The sequence below is a fragment of the Perca flavescens genome, chromosome 19 (genome assembly GCF_004354835.1).
Source record: "Perca flavescens isolate YP-PL-M2 chromosome 19, PFLA_1.0, whole genome shotgun sequence".
Classification (NCBI taxonomy): domain Eukaryota; kingdom Metazoa; phylum Chordata; class Actinopteri; order Perciformes; family Percidae; genus Perca; species Perca flavescens.
Genome location: NC_041349.1, coordinates 27,322,225 through 27,348,916, shown reverse-complemented (window position 1 = coordinate 27,348,916; position 26,692 = coordinate 27,322,225). Strand labels below are relative to the sequence as shown.

The following is a 26,692-nucleotide window of genomic DNA, read 5'->3' as shown; positions in this document are numbered from 1 at the left end:
CGGATGTATTCTTGACACGCCTATTTACCGAGGATACATTGGTTGGTAACTTGTATGAACTTCGCAGCACCTGTATCCCAACATTCATTTTGGCATTCAATGATGGTTGGATTCATTGGTTGGATTTCCAGTACATACAGTACAAAAACGGGACAATTTTAACAATTTTCGCCATCTTATTCATCACTAAATTCACTTCTGAGAATATTTTAGGCGAGAAAGGTTTAGATTTCGAATATTGGCAGTCTTGCAAAAATCTTTGCCAAATTGACAATTTGCTCCAAAGTTTTCTGAGTTTTTGGAGCTCCATAAATTGACGCGTCCGCCAGTTTGCGCCTGCCGGGGCCACTAGCTCGGCGCTCGGACAGTCTCACTCGGAGACCCCGCTGTAGGACCCCGGAGGTCTTTTAGACCGGTTCCGTAAATAAGAGGCTTTTATTTCGCCGTTGACGGATCGTTTTTTTAAATATCACAACACATGTGCATCATAAGATTAACGGGAACCTGTGTTAACTGTCTTTTTGGAGTTAAACTCAACAAGCACACACACATACACACACAGCGCAGCAGGCAGAGGAGAGATAAACCATATACTGTATATTATATGAGATATACCCGTTTCTTTTCGGGAGACTTGTTTAAATTATGCCATAGGCTATAGCCTACATTATATTTTGTATTTAGTTCATATTTTTGATGTATTTGTTTTCTGATTTATTAGAAATTGAGTTTCAGTCTGTATGATAAATGTACAGTTGTACATAAAGTGGTAACATGCTATGACATGTTATGTAGACTAAAGGGGAGACTCCAACCTTCTAATTTCCATCTCCCTGGGCATACCGTATACAGTGCACTACTATAATATAGAAATGGTAATTCCACATAATACTTATAGGAACACATAGGACACACCAGTGCATATGCCTATTTTGTTTTTATTTAAACTGACTTAAACTTATACACTAATAATAGTAGGGATCACGTTCCACTTTTTTGAATAAGTAAGGGGTGTTTGAGCTAAACCATAAACAATCAAATTAAAGCTCAATTAGTTTTATTTTTCAATATTATTGCAATAGTTGTAGCATTATGAGGTTTTCTTGTCCGGAGATTGTTTTAATACAAAGTGGTTATTTTGTGGTGGTTTTTATATCTAGCTGTTATTTTGGAGCCTTACAGGTAGCCTCTGTGCTGGGGGTGTTGAGCAATAATCAGGAAGACCGCATCGTCTCAAACTGTTAACAGTGTTTTCTGTGCTTGTGAACTTGCGAGTTTATTCTTCCAAAAACAACCAGCAAGAACGTTCTCCCCAAGAACACAAGTCCGTAGTTTGCATTCTTGGTATTGAGAAACGCCCATTGTGTCAAGTCAGGGAGGTAATCACATACAGGAAGGCCACAGTGCAGCTGGATACTTGACAAAATAAACCAAGCAGCAGACACGCCATCAGGCACACGGACACGGACACGGACAAGGACACACACACACACACACACACACACACACACACACACACACACACACACACACACACACACACACACAGTGAGAGAGACATTTTGTAGAGAGGAGAAGGATCGCTTTGTGACCGACGCGGAAAACTGCACGTCTGGCGTGAATAGCCAGGCACGCGATCAGGCACAAATCTACGCTTCACGGGTATTCACGGCGCTTCAGCGTGCGGTGTGTTCCTGGCATAAGCTGTCCTGTCAGAAATAAATAACAACAAAAAAAACAACCTTTAAAAGAAAAACGGTATTCTTACTGCAAATCATTTAAGACACAGGTTTGACTGTCTAATGATAGATAGTAAAGTTGACTTTGATTCTGCTGCTGCAATCATTTCATTTCTTTGCAGCAGTAATTACGGTCTAAGCTCAGTTTTCTGTGTAACCTACAGTAATAATTAACGATAAAGAACACTGATATAATAACATAACCTTTCCCTCTACTTTATGTGAAGCTAAAATCCAACAAATGAACAAAAAGACTGAGGTGATCTTGGAGGCAGTTACTGGGTAAGGTGACGCATGCTGTGACAGGGTTCACTAAAAGTCAGAGTGGTTTTTAAAACCAAGGTGAGTCACTTTCTGAACGTGCCAGTACAACCTGAGCTTTCCCCTCAATTGTTCAGTATCTTGAAATGATGGGGTTAACAACTCAAGATTAATCAGTGAAACGGAGCGAGGCGCTAAGTCCGAGGAAATGGGTGGCGGCTCAAGTTTGCATGAATCACGGAACACGATGATAGCAGAGAGGAAGCTCTCTCCGCGACAGTATAGGTCAGAATGTTCACTGGCTAACTGCACTTGTTAACTTCCTTTCTCTTTTGTGAACTTTGCTTTCACACTTTTTTTTTTCAATGGACAGTCCTCACAGGGAGGCCAGCGGCAGAGAAAGGTCAGAGGATGAGGAAAGCATAACTGCACCAACCCTCAACTGCGAGGGTTGGTAAATAATCAGACTGGAGCTCGGTTAGTTTGAAACGCATTTTGGCTGCAAGAGTACACAAAATAACATCAGCATTTCACAATAAAAGTCTGTTGCTCATGGGTGACATACATTCTTTGAAAAATATGCACAAAAGGCGAGAAGATGAGGAGAATAACGTCTGGAGGATAGAGAGAAGGTGTGGTGTGGCAGAGATCAAACAGCTGTGGTGTAAAGATGTACACAACATAGCATCAAAAATAACATCCAGTGTTCACAGCTACATCAAAAACAATTGCAGACACATTTTCTCATAAAAAGTCATACATATACTGTGTAATGTAAGCTTACATCAGAACTTGAACGGTAGCCCTTTGAATAAGAATGCCAAACAATGGGAATGTCAGCAGAGTGGTGAAGAGAAACTCTGCACATTCGACAACACCTTGAAGTGTTAGTGAATGGGAGTGTGGACACATTTTGCTTTTGGAACTTTGACCAAGAAACACATTTTCCAATAGAATCAGCAGTTGTTGTTTTTTTTTTACTTTCTGTTTAAACCCAAGCAGAAGGGATAGCAGAAAAGTGTTACCTTCAGCCCCCGGGGTCAGGTCGTCGGGGTCAAAGGTGGTCAGAGGTGAAGGTCCACGACGTGAGCCATAGGACAGGACAAGGGGTGGGACACACATTGGTGGAGGTCACAGAAAAGCACAAAGACATGGCGGAAGGGAGAGGGAGGAGAAGCAAGAGGCACAACCAGAAAAAAAATGAGATGTGGAAGGAGAAAAAGAAGGGGGCAGCAACAGGGGAGGATGTTGCAAAGAGTTACAGGGGAGGATTTGGTAAGAAATGGAGGGGCATGGCACCGAGAGAAGGTAAATAGCAGAGGAGGAAATTGGGAGGGAAAGCGGCAGTTTCGAGGGGTTGGGGAAAGAGGCTGAGTCAATTCCTCTTCAAAAAAAAAGAAGAAAAAAACCTGAACCAAAATAAAAAGGAATGAACCCATACCTTGGTCGTTTAACGTCAGGTGCGCCAGACCTTGAAAGGGAAAAAACAGAAAAAAAGAACAGAAAGAGGAAGAAAAGAAGGTCATAAAAGGCACGGGAAGAAAAAAAGCATTGTCACAACGTTGGACTGCAGTTTGTGACAGACATCCTGGGGCAGACTTGGATGTCAGAGTTCAAATCAAAGGTAAAAAAAAAGAGAGAGAGAGAGAGAGAGAGAGAGAGAGAGAGAGAGAATAGTAACAGAAAACAAGCAAACACTTCTTGAGTGAGGTGTGGGGGGTTTTGAAAAAAAAGCATTTCCATTTGGCGCAACCCCCGAAGGCTATTGCTCTCACAAATGCTTTTTTTTCCTCTGGAGTACTTATGGAACACACAAAACTGTTTGGCAGACTGGATTCCTCACCTTCTACTGTACACAAATCATAAAAAAAAGAAAGAATCAGAGCTATGCGAGAGGGTCAGAGATAAACCTGGAAAAACGCTACAGGATAAAACTGTTTCTGTTGTCAGTAAAAAACAAAAAACAAAACAAAGCCAAAGATTATTCCAACACAGATGTGAGCATCAACAACACCAGCCCAAAATATTTGTTTAGCTCACTGTAGGCTGCACACATCTTGCCAAAACTGCAGATCAATAGATTTAAAAGAAAGATGTCCACAATGAGCTCCAGCTCTCGTCGGTGAACAATAGTTCAGTTAACATTAAGTAACTTCTGAATCAGGCCACAGCACCAAGCAAACATATCACGGTCTGTGACAATATATGCATACAAAAAACATTCACAATATTATGACATTTTGGGACATCTTTGGAACAAATAATAAGGTCTATAATAAAGTCTCAAAAGGAACTGTCATCACCAAGATAACCCCAGTTTCTGGCTAAACACAACTGTAGGGCACATAGGAGGTCTGCACACAGTGCCCTACAGTGAAGTATTTTTTCCGTGAGACAGAAATAGCAACAACACTTTCAAAACTGCCATTAAAAGAACCAACAGGCCAAACAATTCCCACATATCAAAGGACGTTCCTTAAACTAAATGGAGTAAAAATGGTAAAAACACAACAAGGCCTCCATAAAGCGCCTTTTTGGGAAGGCTACTGTACAGGGGATCATCAGGGGGAAAAAAATGCCCGACGGGAGGGAAAATAACAGCTAGATGTCAGCTTGAAGTCCATAGCATGCAGGCATCATGCAGTGTGAACATACACTGGCACGTCTTGGGGATAGAATTCTTGGAAGGAAACCTTAAACCAGAGAAAAAGAACTAGAACAAAAATAAAAAATAAAACATGGTCTTAACTATGGCCTGAAGCAAGGTTTATTCCCATATAACCCGAATGGCCAAAGCAAATTGGATTTAACCCCAGGCAGCGCAGAATATCAACAGCATTATGTCTGTTGGACTAGAAGTCCTGAAAGGTCAAATCGCTTCCAGCCAACCTGTCTTTTCTTTGATCAATACCGTTTCAAACATAAGATTCTTGGCAATACCAGCAAACAGCTCAATCAAACAAAACCTTATCATCAAGGAAGTGCAGTGGTGCAGCCTTGGAGTGCTTTACTTCTGTTTGGAATGTACAGAATAAGCTACCTAAAAGACCCTTCAGACTTGACGGGATTTACATCACTGACGGCTGCAGTTTAGGAATATTCAGCGCAAGAATTAGTTATAAAACACGTAAAGCATGTCTGGAACTGTGTCGTTGATGCTTGAGATTCATATTCTGGTACTGTATTGGTCTACATACTGTATCATGACCTTATCCAAAGAAACGTAGGTATTTTGCACCTACTGTTTCATGCAGCTGATTTCAGAACTCTAGCAACAACAAAAAGAAAAGACGGCCTTTAAAGCCGCACTAATCAACACCAAAACTTCAACTTGTGTGCACAGCACACCTATCTGGGTTTTTCTCTGTAAGGTCTGTGAAACGACATTTACACCATAGACTGGCTAACTGAGGTACTTGACAGCTTAAGTTACCTAAGCCAGTGTCTAATGTCTCAGAAAACAAACTGAAACTACTGTGGGTTGGCTAAAGCGGGAATGCACTAAACGCGTCTATGCCAGCACCAGCGAGCAGGTAAATCAGAATGCAAAGACAAGAGAAGCTCAAATGACTCTTGACTACAAGCTGTTGCTATTGGCTTCTTTCTTAACAACAGCTGTGATTCAGGGGCAGAAGAAATGTACAGGCAGAGTGTTTTATTTATCTGGCTGCAGTCCGTTTCCTGCAGGCCCTTTGCAGGGAGTCCAATCATTCTCACTCTGCCTCCCTCTGTTTTTGTTCCTTTGCTCATAATCCATTAAGGAGATAAGGCGAAAGGCTCCTGCAATGAAACAGAACGGTGCTGTCGCTGCATACCAAATCATTCATATACCAAAACCCCCAACCCCCTCACCCCCACCCCACCCCACCCCGGCCTCTTCCTGCTCAGGCAGCATTGTGATTGTACGGCAGAGAAAGACGAGAAAAGGTGAAGAAGAAGAGGTAAGTAAAGTTATCAAACGGCTTCTTTTACAGCCGGTGCTAACCAGAAATGTACAGACAGGTGTGCCACACAGTGGCAGAGAAAAGCCAAAAATCAATCAAAAGAAGAATTTCATTCTGAGGTATTGTATTAGCAAATTAGAAAGTCGTGATGCAAAACTTTTATTTTCCCAAAACCGACAAAAAAGCCACACACAAAAGCCACACACACACACACACACACACACACACACACACACACACACAGTTGTCTTGGCAGAAGCACAGGATGCCAGACACCTACCATGCCAGGTTCTGATGAGGATGTGACGGTTTGTGAAGTGGTTTGAGAGAGAGAGAGAGAGAGAAGAGGCAGCATGACTCGAAATGACTGATCACTGTGAGACATCAGAACAAAACAGACATGAGGAAAAGCTCCATATCTCTCCTAACTTCCAGTCTGCATCAATATTGAAGCAAAATGACCATAGCCACAAGCAGCAGCGCTTGCCACACGTACTGGAAACGTGACACAATCCAAGCACAAACTATAAGTCTCCCCGTCTCCTTGACATCTGAGCATTTGATTACATCCTTAATTTTGCGGTGAGTACAGATGGGAGTGCCTAACGGAACCGGCACCGATTGGTTGGTTATGATTGAGTGGCAGATGGAGCAGAGTCATAATTCTGCCATTAGGAGGAGACATGCTTACGTCTGATCTGGCCAACTCCTCTTCCCCTCTGTTTTCAGCCCATTTATCCACCTTTTCTTTGCTCCCTGTCTCCACATCCAGTCCTCCATCAGCCAGCTGCAGCTGCTCTCTTCTTCCTCATCTGCCACTTTCTTCTGCTCGGCTTACAGGTCTGATGAACACAGGCCACTATAGTTTTGCAAACTACTGATTTCACTCAAATGACTGTTGGTGGCTCATACACCAGTGTCCTGCCAGATACTACATGATGAAGACAGGCAATGTCAGCCATATTTATATGTATATCAGTCAATAGATACACCAGGCGTATACGTGTTTATGACTAAATGAAGATACCCACCAACTACAAATGATGGCATGGCTAATACTGTGGTTTCTGGCGTGTCTTGGTTTTAAAAGCAGCATTTCAAAAAGGTACAGCGTGTACTGACCTTATAGGACTAGGTCACATCATCCTACACACGCACTGACAGATGTGCTGGGTCTCAGGACAGCAGCAACAACACACAATTGGATGGGAGTCATCGTCATTAGCCCTTCTTACCCTTTCCACATTTCCTCTCACTTCCTCTATCCCTCGTTCATCAGATGGACACATAGACTCAGTCAGAAGTCAGAAGTAAGAATGTGTTTGCCTCCCAAGCCCCCTGTAGTGCTGGGATGGCATGTTAAACAGCATCATCCCCCAAGGACTCTCACCAGCATATGGCCAACGTGTCTCCTGAAGGCACACGCATACACATACTGACACAAACCCTTCTTCTTTACTTGCGGATCCCAAAATGGTAGTCGGTTAAAACATTTTAACGACACTGCCTTTGAAGACTTTAGTGGGAGCGAGCATTACCAAAAAGCATGAACTGTCGAAGTGGATAAAAGTCATCAAGTATAAAATAAGAACAATAAACGTTTTTTATGTGCAGCTTATTGCTGGGTGCACCCTTGGCACAAGATATAAAACTCCACAATATCCAAAACATTTGACACATCCACAAATCACTGGCTTTTACTAGGCCTCGGCACAGATAAAGTTTCACTGCGTAATCATTGCTGTATGTCTTCCAATGCCAAAAAACGCAGGCACGGGCCCCCGAAGGAGAAACAAACCAGGGCAATTTGTAAAAACATCTGCTTAAAAGATGTGGGGAAAATGGTTCTGATTGAATGTGAATAATATTCATCTGAGTAGGCTGATCCATAATGCATAGTGTCTTTGCACAGCTTAAGTAATATAGAATCTGTGGCAAAATTTAAAGTGCTTCAATAATTTATTGTGGATATGTACTCAATGAGAGAGAGAAAGGAAGAGATAGTGGGAGATAAGGGGCTAAGAAGACCTCGACAATCTTGCTGAGAGTTATAGACGGATGTTAAAGGCGTCCATGTCCTACAATGCTTTACATTATTAACAGTTTGCTCCATTTCAAAAAGAAAAAAACATGTTCTTTACTTTAACATTAAGTGAAAATCTTGCTCAATGGGTCCACAGTCGTGCTGTGATTTTAATAAAGGATAAGACTTGAGCTGCGTTCACACAGATACAAAGCAGAACACAGTCTATTTCATCTTATGAAGCGGTGTGTGGGTTGCACTGAGGAAGTAATTTGCATTCTCTGCTCTGACTGGGCAGCTCCGAGGACCACACACAAGGAAATGGCTCATTTCTGCCTGTAAGTGGGAATCAAACCCAGGTCTCCCAAACCAAAGGCACGTGTCATATCCACTGCGCCGCTACCCCCCTCTCTGTAGTGCAGCTGAGCACCTTTAAAATGCCTTTAGCTCAGCGAGCGGAGCCGGGCTGCAACGCCACGTCCCGTTCACAATTAATAGCAACGCTCCGCCGGCTTTTGAGTCGTTTGTGTGAACACACTCTGACTTTGTCATATTTTGTGGAAGATGCTTGTGTTTTCTAAGAAATGTTTGCCCACTTCCAACAAAAAAAAGAAAATAGCAAGGCATGCTGAAGATGAAGCCTCACCTGATGCCTGCACTGACCCTCAACCAAATCCAGAAAACACTGGAAAATCTTTCATGTATTGGTCCTTGTACGGTCAATAGTTGATTTATAGGATTTTGAAAGGATGTTAGATTTGGGTTTACTGCATGCCGCTACACTGGTCAACTACTGGGAGCAAAAGCCCAATGCTCAGAATTGTTGAGAAGTCCGGGTGCAGCTTGGGTGGGAGCATGCACTAATGCACAATGCCTGAGTTTGCATACACCATCATTTGTGAGTCTTTAAGACACAACTACTCAAATTCACCACAGGGGAAGAAGGGAAAAAAAAACGTAATGACAAAGTAATGACTTTGACACAACATCTGTTGGTTATTTAATGAGTCTGGTAGATTTCTGTGAAAGTATCATTTAATATTTTTGTGGTTAACTGTCCATGCTGGTCTATCATGATAAATAACCAAATATAGTCAATGTAGCTTGAGTGTAATAAATGTAAGAGAGAAAAACATCTGGCTACTGTACTATCACTGTAGTTGTTGTGGCAGTAACTACGTTGTGTAAAGCAGAGGACGCATTAGATATTCCAGTAGTAGTACTAGACTTCTCCTCCATAGAGTACCACGGACCGTCTACCTTAAATCTTATTCACCAGAGCCCAGTGATTACACTGCAAGACAAATTGGACTGCTTCTCAACTGACCAGTTACCACAGCAATGTGAAAAGTGCAAAGCTTGAATTTGAAGCAAAGGCACGGCTGTATTTTAGAACAACAACAATAAAGCAAAAAGGGCATTCGCTACACTGGCTGTACATTCCATTGAATACAAAAGGAGTTGGACCAGCAATATGGACATTTTCACAACACCACGTGAAATAAAATCTTATATTAAACTGTATCGGATTTAGCATTTATGCACTGAATATACCAAAAAAACATGTTTACTTCTCAGTTTGGTATGTTGGTTTCTGGCAGAATGCCCGAGATTCTAAAAGGTATCTGAATAAAAAATGCACTTCTTTTACAGCAATCAGAATTCTCGTGTGTGTGTGTGTGTGTGTGTGTGTGTGTGTGTGTGCGCATTCGATTTCCTTGGAAATACCACAGGGAACTGTTGACCCCAGGCGAGGCACTTAAGCTGAGGGAGCGAAGCATTAAATCTTTATGGTCACTTTCCACTTTACACAGCAGCAACAGCCATCATCTGTCAGGAGCGATGCGCTAAGTTGTTTGGAAGTCTGTCAAGTGACGTGATTTAAAGATTAGTTAAAGAAGTTACAATTACACGGGGCCATACAGTACATAATTAAGATTGCACATGCCAAGGCTTGCAGACAGAGACTATTCAAACCAATGCTGCCAGACACAAAATATTCATGTCCGTCTTGATTTTGGCTCCAACCTTTGAGCCATAGCTCTGGTGTTTTAGAATGAATGTAAGCACTGTGCTAATATACTACGAAATTAAAAAGATATAAAACATGAATATTTCATACTAAATTGACAATGCAACATTCTCATTCAGCAAGGGCTTACCCATATTGGAAACACTTGAGTGCTGTTTATTGGCTTAATAGCTATTCTGTACGTGGGGAGATCATAGTTACGTCTTACAAGGGAAAATCTCTCATATCAAGATATTATGCTCCCCCACAACTCCTAATTAACTGCATAACACTGAGTGAATCACTTTGACTCACACATTTTGTTCATTAAAACACAGCTAATATGTCATGGGATATGTCTGGCAAAATAAATCAGAAAGTCTTGGAAACTGGTGCGAGAGGGTAGAGATCTGAACAGTTGCCGTTCCATCTTAATTAAACAGTTCATAAATAAATATGACCTCCATATGCCGAGCTGGAAATTTTTGACTACTTTCATGTTTTAACCATCAAAGCTAGCACACAGAAGAGATGTTGATTTCTTCACTTATGCTAATTTACACAAGACAGACTAAAGATACTCAACGGAGCTTCAATGTTTTAATAGTTCTTATGTAAACCCAATTGTGTTCACTTCAAAAGGAGGGGGCTCTACCAACACTGAAAGCAATAGGTGTAATATTGCAAACACAGCATCCGCATGTCCTAAATTCTGTCTGTCCTTCCATTGTTTGTATTTCTTTTTTTTTTTCTTCTTTTTTTTCAGTTCCCAAATGTGTTGAGTTTCTGGCCTGGAAATACATGCTGGGTCCATCTTGGTGAAAACCAATAAACTCTATGTCTGACCTCTATTTTCCTTTCATTTATGAGGTCAAAACTAATCATTAGTCCCCACAGAGATGTGGTGTCCTCTCTCAGTGTCTCCATCTGTCCTTCCTCTCCTCTTCCTAATCTTCAACTGCCAGTGCTGCAGATGCCTCCTACAACCTCCCTCCTCCACCCGCCCTCTTTCCACAGTCAATTTCATGGAATGAATGCCTCCGATTGCCACTTCTGGACTCTACTCATTAGGAAAGCTAAACGTGGGGAGTGGCCAACAAAACGCAAGCCGTCCTTTACAGTTGTTGTTTTTTTTTTTTTTCTAGGGATGTCGGAAGCTGTAATTGCAACGTCAGATGTGATGTAGAGAATGGCAGCATTGATGGAAGGGAGGAAGCCAGTCCTCAAGTGGACATTTAGCAAATGCACCACCCCCCCCCCCATCAACCCTCCACACACCCACACACACACACACACCCCCCCCCCAAAGCTAATAGCATCATTTCAAGTCCTTGCTCGTCCTTATGCTCCTTTTTACTCCTGCAATCGTTTCGCCTGATCATGAAAACTGGGTCAAAGTCCATTTCAAACCACTGAAAGATATCCAGAATAAAAACATAATAACTTCCAGTTATTAGTGACATATCTGAAGTATCAATATCAACAAATAAGGGAGATGGCTTTAAAATCAAGAAAGTGACATCCTTCACTGGTAATAAAAAGAAAACGCTCAACTCCAAAGTATATTAAATGACTTGTACAGGCAGATATTGTTTTGGTATAATTGCCCTCTCTATCGCAAAAGTACAGCCATGTCAGTGAGATAAAGTAAAAATAACAAAATCCCCTGTTCCTCTGAGCCATGGAAGCTCGAGTTAAGGCAAAGTAATCTACAGAGACATTAGAGCAAAATAGCACCTTGCCTTGAGCGTTTGTTGATGTTTAATGTTTCATTTTGACAATTTCCTCCCTTCAGCCGGCGTTTAGAGCACACATCCTGTTCCTCTCCACTAACGGCACGGCAGTGAACTGTAGTTTCGTGTTAGGAAAAAAAAATTAAATCCTAATGACTTTTCCTGGAAATGTGGCTTCCCGTGAGTTTTTGACACGGCGACTTCCTGCCTTGTATCAGGGGGTGGGTCTCAGCAGGTAACTACAACAACATCCCATAATGGAAAATTAATGTCTTCCAGCTGAGACGATGAACTAACTACATTTAGCTCATTGGGTCGGGTAAACACCATTAGACCATTGAATCTGCAGTGCTCTTGGAAGTTCAGTCATTTGAGAGCGAGTTGGATAATTATGGCAGAATGAATGTAAATTGTGTGACTAATGTATTCATAATTCATAAGCCTATTTTCTGAAGCTGGAATCCTTTTTGTGGGGAACAATACGCAGCTTGATTTAACTGAGATTGGAAAGTCCCAAATGGTGCATCATCCTTACAACAGCATAATGGTGTGTGAGTCATTGCTACACAATGGTGAATGAAAAACACAAACGGTTCTGAAGAACTTGCTGAATTGTGCAAAAACGGATGTTGTAAACAGTTTAGTCTCATATTCAATCTTGATCTCCTAATTGTCCTTTAATCAGATAACAATTCTGACAATCAGATGTCAGACACATGGTCTTATAATTGGCCACTTCAACTATTGTCATACAATTTAAGACTGAAGAGCATTCTGAAGATGAAATTAATTTGCGATGTGAGTACGAGTGTATGTGTGAACAGTCCATGGGAAACGTTAAAAGAAAAATGTCAGACAAACGTGGACAGAAGTAAATTGAGGTCTTAATATGAAAATGAAATCAAATGAATTAATGTACAGACTTATTGTTTGTCCAGCCATGCCACAAAATGACAGAGCTCAACTTTTAATTAAGAAAACAACAAAACTCAGTGTGTTTTCCCGGAGACACAATAGTATCTTGTTTAGTTTCAGCTGCTGAGCAAAAAGCCCTGCTGCTTGCTTTCATCTCGCCAAACTCCGATTAGGCAAACTGAACAAATACCAGCGAGCGACAAGTCCTCTGCATATTCAAACAAAGGGGCTACTGAGTTCGAGCGAGGAGAAGGAGCTAAAGTGGGGGAGAGAGAGAAGAGAGAGAGAGAGAGAGAACTGATCACAAGAAAATTAAACGGCACTGAACCTTGTAAACAAATATTTCAACAATGTTAAACACAATGTAGGGGACGTCTGGTGCCGCTGTGCTGTGAAATAGGCCGGCTCTGTTTGGAATGGGGTTTCACGAATGATGGGTGCTGAGAAAAACCACATCTAAAGAGACAATAGGGAAACAAAAAGAGTGTGTGTGTGTGTGTGTGTGTGTGTGTGCGTGCGTATGGGTATCAGTAAAACAATGTTAATATCACAGGTTTTGACACAAAAAGTTATCCTTTTAACCAGTGGAGCAGAGGTTAAGCAGAACTCGTATTTCTGCTCATCACTCTACGTGCCTGGAAAAGCCTAAAGCCCGTCATTGCCTTCATTAATAATTTTTCCTTTAGCCACGTGGAGTGTCCCTCCTTGAAGTGTCAGCTATATTTCCTTGAAATATATGAGCTACTTTAGTCGGCCCAAGAACGTTGAGGTGAAAAGAGAAAAGACTTGACACAAATCCATTTCATTCCCCTCAAGATCGCAGAATTGTTTTCTTCCCAAGTTTGGTTTCTCTTCAAAGTCACTCATCACTTTCTAGGCGTGCTGTGGACAAATGCATGAGAAACTGCAGCCCGGCCATTGTTGGCATGGCAACTGGCTCCAGTGTCTGTTTTACCATGACGATGGCCATACTGGTGTATTCACATTCCCCCGCTGTTTGTAATTCTTCCACTCTCATTCACATCTTCTTTGTACTCTTTTTTTTTTCTGCCTGACTTTATCTTTCTTAACCCTGTTTCCTAACCTCCATCATCCCCTCTTCTTTGTGCCCCCTTTTTTCTTTATTTGGAATCACTGCAGAGCTCACTTTTCCCTGTCAGTGTGTCTTTCTCTGCAAGCAATTAAGATTACCATTGTGTGTTTTTATTACATTATCCACCCAAATACATAACTCTAAAAAGTCAAGGGGAATTTGCATTTGAATAAGGTTAGTAGAGTTCAGTAATTATATTAAGGGTGCATTTGTATAAGTAATGATATTCACAAAAATAATGTCTCCTGGTTCATTGCCCACAAAGGTAAACGCAGCAGAGACTGCAGGTATAGGGCAATAGAATAAACCTAACCCTTTCATTAATCTTCCCACTGCAGCAAAATTACATTTTGGGGGTAAATCCTTTTTATATAGTCAGGAATCTCGTAGCCCATTAAGTCCACATTGCCGAGGCTGTATTGTTTAACTGTAAGCATTTGTCAGCATACATAACAACACTGATGACGTAGAGATGAGTGGAACGAACACAGACCTGCATTAATTAGCATTGTATTACATTACTATCGTCACAAACAAGCAAATCGAATAGGAGTTGTACAGATTTAAACTCAAAGGATATGACAGTAGTAGACTGGAGACCAGACAGAGTGCGATATATGTATTTTGTCTAGTGCTGTCAGTTAAACGAGTTATTAATGGCGTTAACGCAAACTCATTTTAACGGCGTAAATTTTTTTCCACAAGATTAACATTCTTTTTGGCCCAACAAAATTTGTAGTTTTTTTTCACATGCTGTTGCAACAACTAGTAATGTTAGAACAACTACAACACCACACTGGATCTAGCTAGACCGGAAACAAAACAACAGGCACGCTGCACACACTTGTTTGCACTTGCTTGCGAGCCGGCCAAAGAGTAGTACATACCTGCAAACTAGTCGCTTTTCGACGAAAATCGCCTTTTTGAATGGGGTCCGAGACCCGGTGCTAATACGGCACCGGTGCCTTAACAACCGTTATCTACCGGACTGAATAGCAACGCAGATTTCAGTGCCACTTAAATGCCTGCGCTTCTCTCTAATGCTCCGAAAACGGACGTTAGAGGGAACTGAAACATTGCCGCACGAGAGGCCAGCCATCACTACAATTAGCAGCAGGTAACGATAGATTAAACACGGTTAAAATGTTTACAGCTAAACGGTGTAAAGTGTGTGTGTGTGTGTATTTCACTGGAGATGATTCCAAAACCAGACTGTAGATGCTGAAAAACACAGTCATGATGTCATGTTGCTCGGCTCGCCAGCCTCGTGGTGCATTCATGTAATTGTAAAATACCCTTTTCCCATCCAGTGGTTGTTTTCACCGTTTTGTGCTCCTTTTTTGTTTTTAGATTAACTTTTTATTGGTTTGATATTTTTGAACATACAGAACAGACAAATACAATTGAACAAGGTGCTCCTTTATATATATATATATATATATATATATATATATATATATATATATATATCTTTCGGTTCAGGCACCGTTTTAAAAGTACCGTATCATGTTGATAAGAACATTAAAATGAGAAAAAAATAATGGGACAAAAAGAAATCAAGGGACATTTAAAATAGATAAAAAATTTTGATTAATTGCGAGTTAACTATGACAATGTGATTAATCGCGATTAAATATTTTAATTGTTTGACAGCACTAATTTTGTCAGATCAAATATAGTAAAATAGAGATGCGGAAAAAACATATCATCAATGTATAAATCAAATTCATTTCTCTGGCACGTGGTTATCTAGAATAACAAGAAAAACAGATTGGAGTAGCCGGTTACCTAAAAGAGCTCTCTGGAGACCAACACAAGTGCAAGAAGTCCATGTTATCTCACAGCTACACCTGAGAGAGAGTGTGTGTGTGTGTGTGTATGTATATGCATGTGCAAAGGTGTACTTTTGCCAATGCCCTTGGGACTTTAATAATGTACGCTGTAAGTAAGTATTGTCATCGCTACTGCCGCCAAAATCCTGACCACCACCGCCGTTTTGGCTAGCGCTCAGACAGTGTAAGATTGCTTAATCAGATAGGGCTGTTATGCTAGGCTCCACTGATCCCATCTGTCACGACTTCATCCTCAGATCCACCGTGCTGTTTCGAGCCCCACGACAGCTCTTTAAGAAAACTACTCAATCTGTTCTCCAGGCTATTTTTGCATCCTTTGCATTTTTTCTCTCTCAAAACAGATAAATAAGGGAAGCATAGAGCTGCAGGTTGCTTGACACGAAGCAATATTTTCCCTTGGATAAGGTAGCTCGACCTCCCTGATCTGCGAGCCCACCTTCCGCCCTCCACCCACTACCTACGCCTCCTCAGAGCGATCTGGCAATAGATCAGAGGATCTTGGTGCATCCTGAATCACCAGCTATTTGGCACTCAATGCTCTCATCATCTACATGGCAGCTGTTTCTAGCAGTGTGTCTGTGGCTGAATACCAGTCGCCTCTGGATCAACTCATCCCCGGGGGGCCCAGAGGAAAATGGATTAGTGGCTCAGCACGCACATGAGAGAGAGATCTCCGAACATGGTGCCTTTGTCCTTTACTGTGTGTAGAGGCAGGGGGTCATTACTTGGTCACCAGTTTACAAGTTGAAGAGGGCAGATGAGACCTTATGGAAAAAGTTGCTTCCAAGGGATTTTTCCATGGCAGTTGTTAGCCTTGTATTGGGTATTAGCCTGGAAATCTTCTGGAAATAAAAGTTGGGTTGGCTACCTCGTAAAGATAGTTAGTTCATGATAACTTAAGATGTGCAATGGCTCACTACCGCAGCAGATAGTGAAGGTGGCATTAGTCTATATCCACAACGTTCCTCTTCCGGGATTGCTCCGTTGCCGCAGAGAATTCAGCCGGATCACACGCTTTTCGGCCGGATATCCGTTACCTTCCACTTTCTTTGTGTTGGCATTCTGTGGTTAACTGCTCCTCAGATCTCTGCAGGGTAAATCCAGACAGCCAGCTAGACTATCTGTCCAATCTGAGTTTTCTGTTGCGCGACGAAAACTACTTTTGAACGTACACATGTTCCACCAAAACAAGTTCCTTCCCGAGGATATTTTGCAGCCGCCGTCCAAGACGATTGTGATTGGGTTAAAGAAATGCCAATAAACCAGTGCACGTTTGTCTCCCATCCGGAATGCTGTGTGAACTAGCCAGACCCTTCTCCGCAGCGCTGTGGAGAAAGGTCTGGCAAAGTGAGACTATGGTGGCATTGACATGATGGGTATCAAAAGAAGTAGGAAAAAAAGGTATCAAATGAGTACTCTATTGGTATGGGTAACACTTTAGGGGGACTGGTATAGGTACTGGTAATTTTTCAAACGATACCCAGCCCTAATAAACAGTGAGAGTCACTGTGACTGAAACAAAAAAAGTAAAAGGGTGCCAAATAAACGATGTAAACAGAGATGTCTCCGTATCGGCTCCACTCTTTGATACAGTACAAGTACAGTTACTGTGCAGTGCAGTGTAAAAACACCAAAGCCATGACTGGTTAGCACCAAAGATATCGCGAAAAACAGAGAAAACAAGCTTTCTGAGGATTACTGCTCTAATCCATGATATTCTATGAATGCAAATGTGCCGCCTCGAGGCACAAAGAACTCAAATCCCCTGCGGCCCTCAACTGCTCTTCTTGGCTTATTAGAACTTATTATGTGACACTATAAAAAGACTGACTCCGGTGATCCACAAGAGTGATAACATTAGCATGCGTTAAATAGTCAGGACATGTACATGCCTCTGTCAGGACTAGCTAAAGACCAAGGTTGAGTATCTGACATTAGGTCACCAGGGATCAGGCTGACATTAGTTGCGGGATCATCTTGTCTCTTAAAAGCCTAAAACATACTCGCTGATGCGTACACTATATACAAACGCATTGACTAAGATGGTCTCTCTTTCTCTCTCTGGCTATCTACTGTCAAGTCCAACAAACTGACCACAAGGTCACTGAACTGCTAAATCCAATTATATGCAATTATGCAGTGGGTCTTATCCCAAATAAAAGAGCTTTATCTGACCAGGGGAGAGGGGGGAATTGAAAAAGGGCAGCGGTTTTCACAATAGGATACACTGCCTTGGCCATACATTCAAATCATTTTAGTCACATGGTTGTCACATGGACATTATGTAGTTGTGACAACTGACAGTAAAAATATAATGGAAAACAATGCCTTGACTTTGATGCTTTGCTGTATAAACACAGTTTGTCTAAGCTGTGTATTCATCGCCTAATGTTAATAGACCATTGGCCAGACAAAAATGTGTGGACTGCAACATAAATATAATCAATAAATGCCATATTTACAGGCCGTGATAAAATAGCGTAAAAAAAACCCCAATAGGACTGATATACTGTGTTTCATTTAAAGAATAAATTACACAATTAATTTTAGACTGCACTGAAAAGAAGGCGTTTTAGAAATAGCCCATATTACGGTGATCCATATCGATCAATTTCCATATAAGCTTCTGTAATTAAAATTAATTGTTCGGCGAAATAAGGCACCTGAAACTGGGATAAAGATTGATACCAGCTGTAGTTGAATGGATCTGCCTCGGAAAAAGAGTCAGGCAGCCAAATCAATAACTGTTTCTGAGTATTTTATCAGTGTCAGTTACAAAAGCATTTAATTAGAGCTGCCTCAGAAATACCAAAATCAATCAAGGTGGTGTTTTTCCCCCGCCTAGGCTCATCACTGACAATTCAACCCTTTTGAGAGTGTTGTTTTTAGTTAACAAGGTGGTAGCGCTGCCTCGTCTGCGTACCAATTTCCCCAGACACTGCCTCCATGTGAAGACGCTGGTTTGTTTGCATTTACCTCCCATATTGCCTGTGTTCGCCTCACCTTTTTCTGCACATTAAGTATCTCTCGGCTCCTCTGCACTTACTGAAAGTGAGGGAGCTCGGGGAGGAGACAGAAGAGTGATCAGTGTCACCTCCACTTCATTTCTATGATCAACGGCGCCTCCCGGGGCTCCAGCCAACAGATCTTGGTACCCGGCACTTCTCAACAGGCGCCATCTGCCTCTGCCATCCCCAAGGCAGAGCGGCAAGCTGGGGCTGGGGTTCTACGCTGGTGTGGCGGAGAATATGAGTGTATGAGTGTATATGTGTGTGTGAGCGCATCACTCTGAACTACTGCGTATGGTTCTACATATTAATTAGCATCTGTGCTTACAGGGAGCACTCTTGTGGAAATGCTTTTAGAGTTTTTACACAGTATTGGAGTAGTGCAATGCAACAGGTTTGTCTGTGCGTATGTGCTAAAATTCTAACTGATTCTTAGTTTCTGCTCATATCCATATCAATGAAAGTGCTTTCACAAAGTGATGGAGGGAAATGCAACAGTTGTACAGTATGTATGTGTTAAAACTAAAACTCCAAACCAGTATGTACAGTAAAACCTTTTAATGTAACTTGTAAATTAATCTCTCCATAGGTGCTTGGTATATTTCAGTTGCTCGCAACTCCATTTCCTCCGCAAATGGACTCCGCAAATAACAACAATAACAATTTATGTCACTTTCAGTGGGTTCCTAGTTCATACTGTGAGCTGATAGCATAACCGCTGACGACAATGGGCCACAAAAAGCTTGCAGTACATACTATGTACATATTACACAAATTACAAAAACATTTCTAGAATGATACAAGGACCTCCTTTGGATTTTGTGTTTTGAGGTCTCTGTGTCCTTTTTCTGAGCATGGACAATATGCATGTGTGTGTGTGTGTGTGTGTGTGTGTGTGTGGGCGTATGTGCACGTGTGCGGGACTCCTCCTTATCTCCTTCAGCCAGGCCACTCCGCCGACATACACTCCAAAGAGCCCCTAGTTGTCATTCATGGTGTCACACAGCCCTGGAAAATGTCAGCATAAGGGGAAGGGGAGAGACAAAGAGAGAGAACACACAGAGAAAGAGGCAAATGGTGAGGTTTGAAGCCCAACAAACCACCACGCTAGCCCAGTGAGGTTCGGTTATCTCTTGTTATATCTCTTCCTTCCTGCATCACCACACGCATACACACGCATATGCAGCGCTTTAAGGCAAATCTGATGTATTCCATAGCCCCTGGCACACTAACAAGGGGTCAAGATGCACTGTTGTGACAGAAAAGTGTGACAGGATGTTTAGTGTAGGGTTCACTTTCAAAACATCTGCTCAAAACAAGTAGTAAGTGACTTTCTCGGGTTGTAATTATGCAAATGAAAAGTAAAAATGAAAAGAGCTCCCACATTTTTCTGACATACTGTAAAACACCCAAACTGCCTGTAATGTCTCAAATAAGGTAAATGCGGCGCAGCATTAGAATATTCACTCTAAATCACTCAAAACATGTGTTTGCTAAAATGCCATGGTAATGCTACAGAAAACTCAAAACCATGAAATGAACTAAATACATCTTCGCTCTGAACATCTGCAAAGAAGGTTTTTCATAGAGGAAATACACTTCCAAAATAGAGAATACTGCTCTTGCCTGGGTGTCACTTTTAATGTGTGGATGACCAATCATTAATCAGCTAGTTAGAGTTAAGCGAAGGACTTTCCAAACTTTCTTTGGTGTTGTAAAATGAACTATTAGGACAAACTATTAGAGGAACCTGTTCATTTGTTCAAGTGAGAAAGAAAATACTTCTATGCAACATGGATTTCAGCCAGAGCTCAATACAAAGCAAACTGGGTCGGTAAACAAGATTTAGTGCAGGACACAGCAGCTCCATTGTTGGGATTTTGTGAAGCTTAGCAACTAAATTAATTGTGATTTGGCACTTGCATATTTGTTACCTGTACACATGTTGCACATCTGTTGTGGCTTTGGGCAGATGTGTAAAATGCATACCTTGTTGTGCCATTCATTAAAATGTTATGTGATTATGTTGTGATGAACTCGTGGTATGTAGTCACATTCGCCTACAGTGTATGGAATGTATGGCCATATCCCCATAAACCTCAAAGCATGCTGGGAGAGCTGATGACGCAATATTTAAACTAGCCGGATTAAAAAAAGTGGCAGTGTTTCAAACTTTTATGTTTTTTTTTTTATTTATTTTTTTACAATAATTATATGAACATTTGATTGGGGAAAAAAAATTAATTATATGAGGATGAAATGCTAAATGAAAGACAACCACACTCAGCTGAGCAACACCTGCACTGAAAGCCTTCTCTGATTTAAATAGGAAATCTGATCAGGTACGTGCATGTGATCAGAGTGGAGAGTGTCCCTATCTTTGTCTCTATTTATCCTTTTTTTCTGTGTGACACACACACACACACACACACACACACGGAGCAGAGCACACACACACACGGAGCAGAGCACACCGTGCAGTTATTTACCACAGATACTTATCTACCAGGTTTTAGCCGAATGGCATTTCTGCGATCACCATCTTGTGGCAGCTGACAGCCCGCGGGGTGACAACACGCGGTGACGAGTGGACGGCATCATAAATAATGACTGCCATCCATTCCAACTGTCAGTACAAGCAGCGTCTCATAACGGGGCCAAGAATGCAAGAGAAACACAAAACGTATGCTGCTCACACACAGAGACAGTGATTTATAACCCTTTTACCTTCTGCATGCAGGTGCATGGGCAAAGAGCAACACACACACACAAGAAAATTCTGATTGCTGTAAGAGGAGTGCATTTTTTTATTCAGATACCTTTAAGAATCTAGGGCATTCTGCCAGAAACCAACACACCAAACCGAGAAGTAAACTTGTTTTTATATATTTTTTGGTATATTCAGTGCATTAACGCTAAATCCGATACAGTTTAAAATGATTATTGTCAGTTAATGGTTAAATGATTTATTATTAAGTTCCCTAGCCCGAAATATCCATGTTGTGAATCTATATGTTGAAACATTTTGATGCTGTTATCATACCCTCTTGAAAGCCCTCTGCCTTCCTTTGGCTGCTGGAATAGATTGAAACATTCCATGTTCGTCCCTGATTTGACTTGACGGACAGTTCCATTACAGTCTCTCTCAGTCTCTGGTGTATGCATATGTGAGTGTGCATGTGCGTGCGTGACTAACCTACCATCTGTTCACGCAAGCAGTTGCTAACAGGGAGTTGTGCCTTTGATGCAAAACATTCAAACAGGTAAGACAGTTTTGCAATATCAGGTTCTTGCAAAAATGTTTTTCTATTCCATCGTTTTGGGATGCTGAAGCACGTCATGGGAGATAATACCAAGTGGAAGGGATGATGATTATCTTGTAATTTCACTGTGGAATATGTTTAAAGCAACAACACACTTGAGCTGATTGTCCTTATCTCTACCCGCTGTAAATACGGACCTGCCTGTGAGCATGCATGTACAATCAAAACAGGCAACTACAGACGTGCACGCACGCACACACACACACACACATTCAAACTGCAGGGCTTTAAATTCTAAAATCCTGTTCATTGTTGCAACTATTTTTATTTTATTATATATATATATATATATATATATATATATATATATATATATATATATATATATATATACACACATATATATATATATATATACATATATATATATATATATATATATATAAAAAAATAGTTGTATACATTTTATATATATATATATATATATATATATATATATATATATATAAAATGTATCTATTCTGAGATTCCTAGATATAATTAACTTCCAACAATAGCTGCAAAGACATACAGCTTCTGTTTTTTCATACTGTTATTATGATAAATCAAGCAAACAATTTGACTGGAGCACCAAACATATTTTAAATTTTACATTTGTTAAAATTGTTTCGTTTCTGGTAATCCATGTGACAAATTATTTGGTTTCATACAGAAGTGACCAGGGCAACACGTGCCCGATAAGTAGTATTGCTTTGTGTTTTATTTTGTAGCACAAACTGCATCCTGCTCTTCACAATGATTCTCAAACATACTGTACTGTCGCGGACACATGGGGGAGGAAAACAAAATCAGTGGTGGGACACTTTTGGCTGCTGTGTTAACATGGCACATAGTTTTCCCTAATGCTGTTGGGGCAGGCCTGCAGCCGACAAGGAAGCGATAAGATAAGAAACTGTTTATATAGCAAAAAGCAGAATAAATCCCATGGTAAGGACCTCATAGTGGACCAGGTGTGTGCCAGATTGCCAAGTTGGCCTGATCTTTGTCAAGGCGTGGGGATGTTTCAACCCTGCTGTGTGTAGCAGCTCAACCTGCAAAACAAATACCACCTCTCCCATCACTCCTCATCCTCCTCTCTGTCTCTATGGCCTTCATAGCGAGTGGTTAAGAAGAGTCCTCACCTGTCTCTCTGTGGCAGAAACCTCTCTTATCCTCCCTTCTCTCAATGCTGCATGTAAAAGGTTTCCGCCAGATAATCAAAGAAAACATCAAATGCCTTAACTTTTGAGGCTGAAATGTGTGGGTGCCTCCAGGAAAATGTCTGGCCACATTGTATACGGTGTGCCATTAATGAAATAGAAGAAAATGCAGATGGATTCACTCTGGAAAGCTGTTGAATAACCATACGAATGTAGATTAGTTTTTGCGTTTCCCTAGCTATCGAAAAGACACAGCGCTGCATGTGTCGGCCTGGGAAATGGGAGTCAATCAGAGTCAATCAGAAGTGGTGCAGACACCGTGGGTGTCTCTTACTCTTTCAGACGTGAAAACGTTAGAAGAAGCTTTGACAATAAATGCTTTTAAGACACAATAGAGAATACATGAATTCATTTGCTAAGAGGTGAGTTCTCTATTCAAAGGCTGATTGCAACCACACAATGAATAATTACATCTTTTAAATGAAATTAAATGTGTGGGCTTTTCAGAGACTTTGTTCTTTATAAATGTATTATAAACTATAGGGTTAGGTTATGCACATATGATTGACATCGGATCTACTGTAATGCATCATCCTAAAAGGGTTCAACATACATAAGGTAAGGTAAGTTAACACGGGGTAATAATTGCCTTAATCAGGCCACAGACCACCATCAGCAATGACTGAAGTACATTTGATTTGAAAAGCACTGGCTGATTGGGCACTCATGGTGTGTGAGCTGTGCTCTGTTCTTTGCATTAGTGTCCATTAGCTATTGATTGGCCAGTGCAAGAGGAGGAAATAGAGACACTTGGAATAAATGCGGTAATAGAATAAAGTACCCATTTCTTGGGAAAGTTTGTTTCAACAGATCTCGGAGGAAATTTCACTTAACAAAATTCATATTCACACAATCAAAATGTACTTTACTACATATAAAGGCAGGAACATACTGGCATACTGTGCATGGCCAAGGCAATCAATTGATTTTCTTAGAAACTCAAGACAAATGGTATTGTTTGTTTAAAAGAGTGGGCGTTAGCTGGCAGGTCTAAATAATTCAAAAGAAATTTAGTCAAACACCACCACTATAAAATCGGTTTTAGTCTTTTTAGTCTTCTCTCTTTATACCAGAATAAACCAGACCATAAGCAGTGCTTTGGCACATACAACCACTTCTGAACTACATTCATGAGAAGGCCGAGTTATCTTTTGTACAATCAGTGCATTTACATATATTTAAGTAACCGGGTTACAGTGGGCTTTCTCTAGTAAGATGATTTCATAAACGTTACGGAAACGATAAACCGGTTTCCCATAACTGACTGCCTAGAACTCAAGAAAGCCTTGGTTCCAAAATAATACATGAATAACGTGGTTTCTCCGATTAAAAAGGTTACTTAAGTGCATGGAAAAGTACTGGATGGCTTTTTTTGTCCCCATGTCAGACTGGACCACACTACCAACAGCCAGACCTCAGTCCTAACAAAAGTTGCCTGAGAGTCATGGCAGCCATCAATCCGGTGACATTGAAGACACAAAGCCACAACATTTTAAATGCCACTGAATGGCCTATAATAACTGCTGAGTTCTGACCACTGGACAGCAGGTGGGGAAATCTTGAAAACCACTTCCTCCTGCAGAGCAAATCAAAGTTCACAGCAATGCACAGAGACATTAGAACAACACAATAGCACATTCATATTGAGCTACTGTCACACCGAAGAACAGTGGATGAAAGCATTTTGAAATAAGGATCTTGCTAAGTCATCTACAATAATTGTCTGTATCTCTGCTTTGCCGTAGATGAGATGAAGGGAACCGAAGCAAAAGGGAAAACGTCAGGCTGGCCAGCATCACCCTTGAATAACGCCAAGCTAATTTGGGAACTAAAACCCCTGGATGCTTCATTTTCTGATGACTCACATCCGAGCCCAATTTCCTGGATGTTTGATGAACAGAACGGCAGCACCAGATACCTAAACATAAAAGAAGATTAATCAAGATGATTCTGTCCCCTTCCAGATAAAAGTCAGGCAAGTAAATTAACATTTATTTTTCGAGCTAGGGCTATGCTTGCATGATTTAGTACAAACATACCAGGAATACAAAATGCCTTGTGGCCACAGAAACGCAACACATATTGAAAATTAAGTGGAGTGCATCTGAATGCCCCAAGTTATAGCAATCGATAAAAATCCTATTTAAAGCTTGGTTGGGGTCTGTGGAGCTTTGTAAATCTTGCATATGGACCAAGGACATTTTAAGTTCATCATATGTTTTATTGGAATATTAGAGTAAGACCCTGAAATAAAAAAGCAATAAAAGCCAAACAATTTAAAAACCTTGAAAAATTCTTGAAACTATAGCTACACAACAGCATAGCCACTAACAATCTCTTATCCGAGTTACACCAGAGTCATAGTGTATTTTACTACGTTATGTGTTATCATAATGCATTATGAATCCTCCAACTACAATTATACAAGTTTGTAGGAGCTGTATTTCTGTCAATGCACATTATCAACCAATGACTTTCCCATATAGTGAGCTTGGGGCCACCCAGAGTTTGACATCTGGGACAAACACAGAAAGGAAAAGAAGCTAAGCAGCCCAGAATAAATGGATCATGTACTCAAGTCTTGACCTGATATGAAGCCACTGAACTGTGCTGCTCCATGCATGGATCTCCCCAAACAATGGCCTTGTTGGCAAAAGTATAAGTACCTACAGTACACCTTAGCGTGAACGTACTGTAGGCACCTTTCCAGCATGGAAACGCACCCATGCAGTCAGACAGCTCCGGCTCCAGGATGAAGAGAGATGTATTTATGATTTTTATAGCATCCATTATTTGCACAGGGGTAAAGAAGTGTCATGAAATATTCATTAGGTGTCTGATGTCATTTCATATGCAGAGAAAGGGAAGGTAGAGATGCAAGAGGAAAAAGGAAATGGTGCGAGTAGGGACCGCCAAAAAAAAAAAAAAAAAAAAAAAACTGAACACATAGAAAGGAGGTAGAATGTGTTTTGAGTGATGCCTCTTTTTATTAAACACACCAATGGGGTTTCCATACAGAGCTCTGGATGAAAAAGCAGGGAAGCCGAGTTTTGATTCCTCGTACTCTGCCGTCTCCCTCTTAAAACCTCAAAACGCCTCACATCTTCTTACGGCTTCCCCCTCTCTCTTACGTCAACACCCTCCACTGTTTGTCGCACTCGGGGATTGGGGCTGCCTGGTTGAGTAAATACCTGAATGTATATTAGGCACTGCAGATGACAATCCTGTTCATCTATCATCCACTTCCACAGGTGTCTGCGTTTCCGGTGAGGCGCTATACATCTTTATTTAAACCACGACCAATACAGATACTCATTTCTTATTGGCTGACAGATGTTTTCGTTGCTGTCATAATTTCAATTTTGTTAGCACATTTTTGTTTCTAGGCAGAGTAGGAACATTATCATTATTATTTGCATACATGTAAACGCAGAGACAGGAGTTTGATCCTAATGTAGATTTCAGATTATCTCTTATCCACCACCAGAGCACACCGACCAACAAGACTATCAACAAGAATAATCTCATCTCTGTTACTTTGCATAGGTAGCTCTGTAGCTTTACCAGATATGCTTTCTTGACATGGAATT

At 41.0% G+C, this 26,692-nt stretch overlaps 1 protein-coding gene across 2 annotated transcripts in view; it reads right to left on the bottom strand.

Moving 5' to 3' along the window:
- Nucleotides 1-26,692, bottom strand: part of nrxn2b (neurexin 2b) — a 760,536-nt gene that overhangs the window by 557,125 nt on the left and 176,719 nt on the right. For both annotated transcript variants that reach the window (XM_028564156.1, XM_028564158.1), the window contains exon 4: nt 3,442-3,471. In XM_028564156.1, the coding sequence (XP_028419957.1) occupies nt 3,442-3,471 (30 nt within the window). The remainder of the gene's footprint in view (nt 1-3,441; nt 3,472-26,692) is intronic.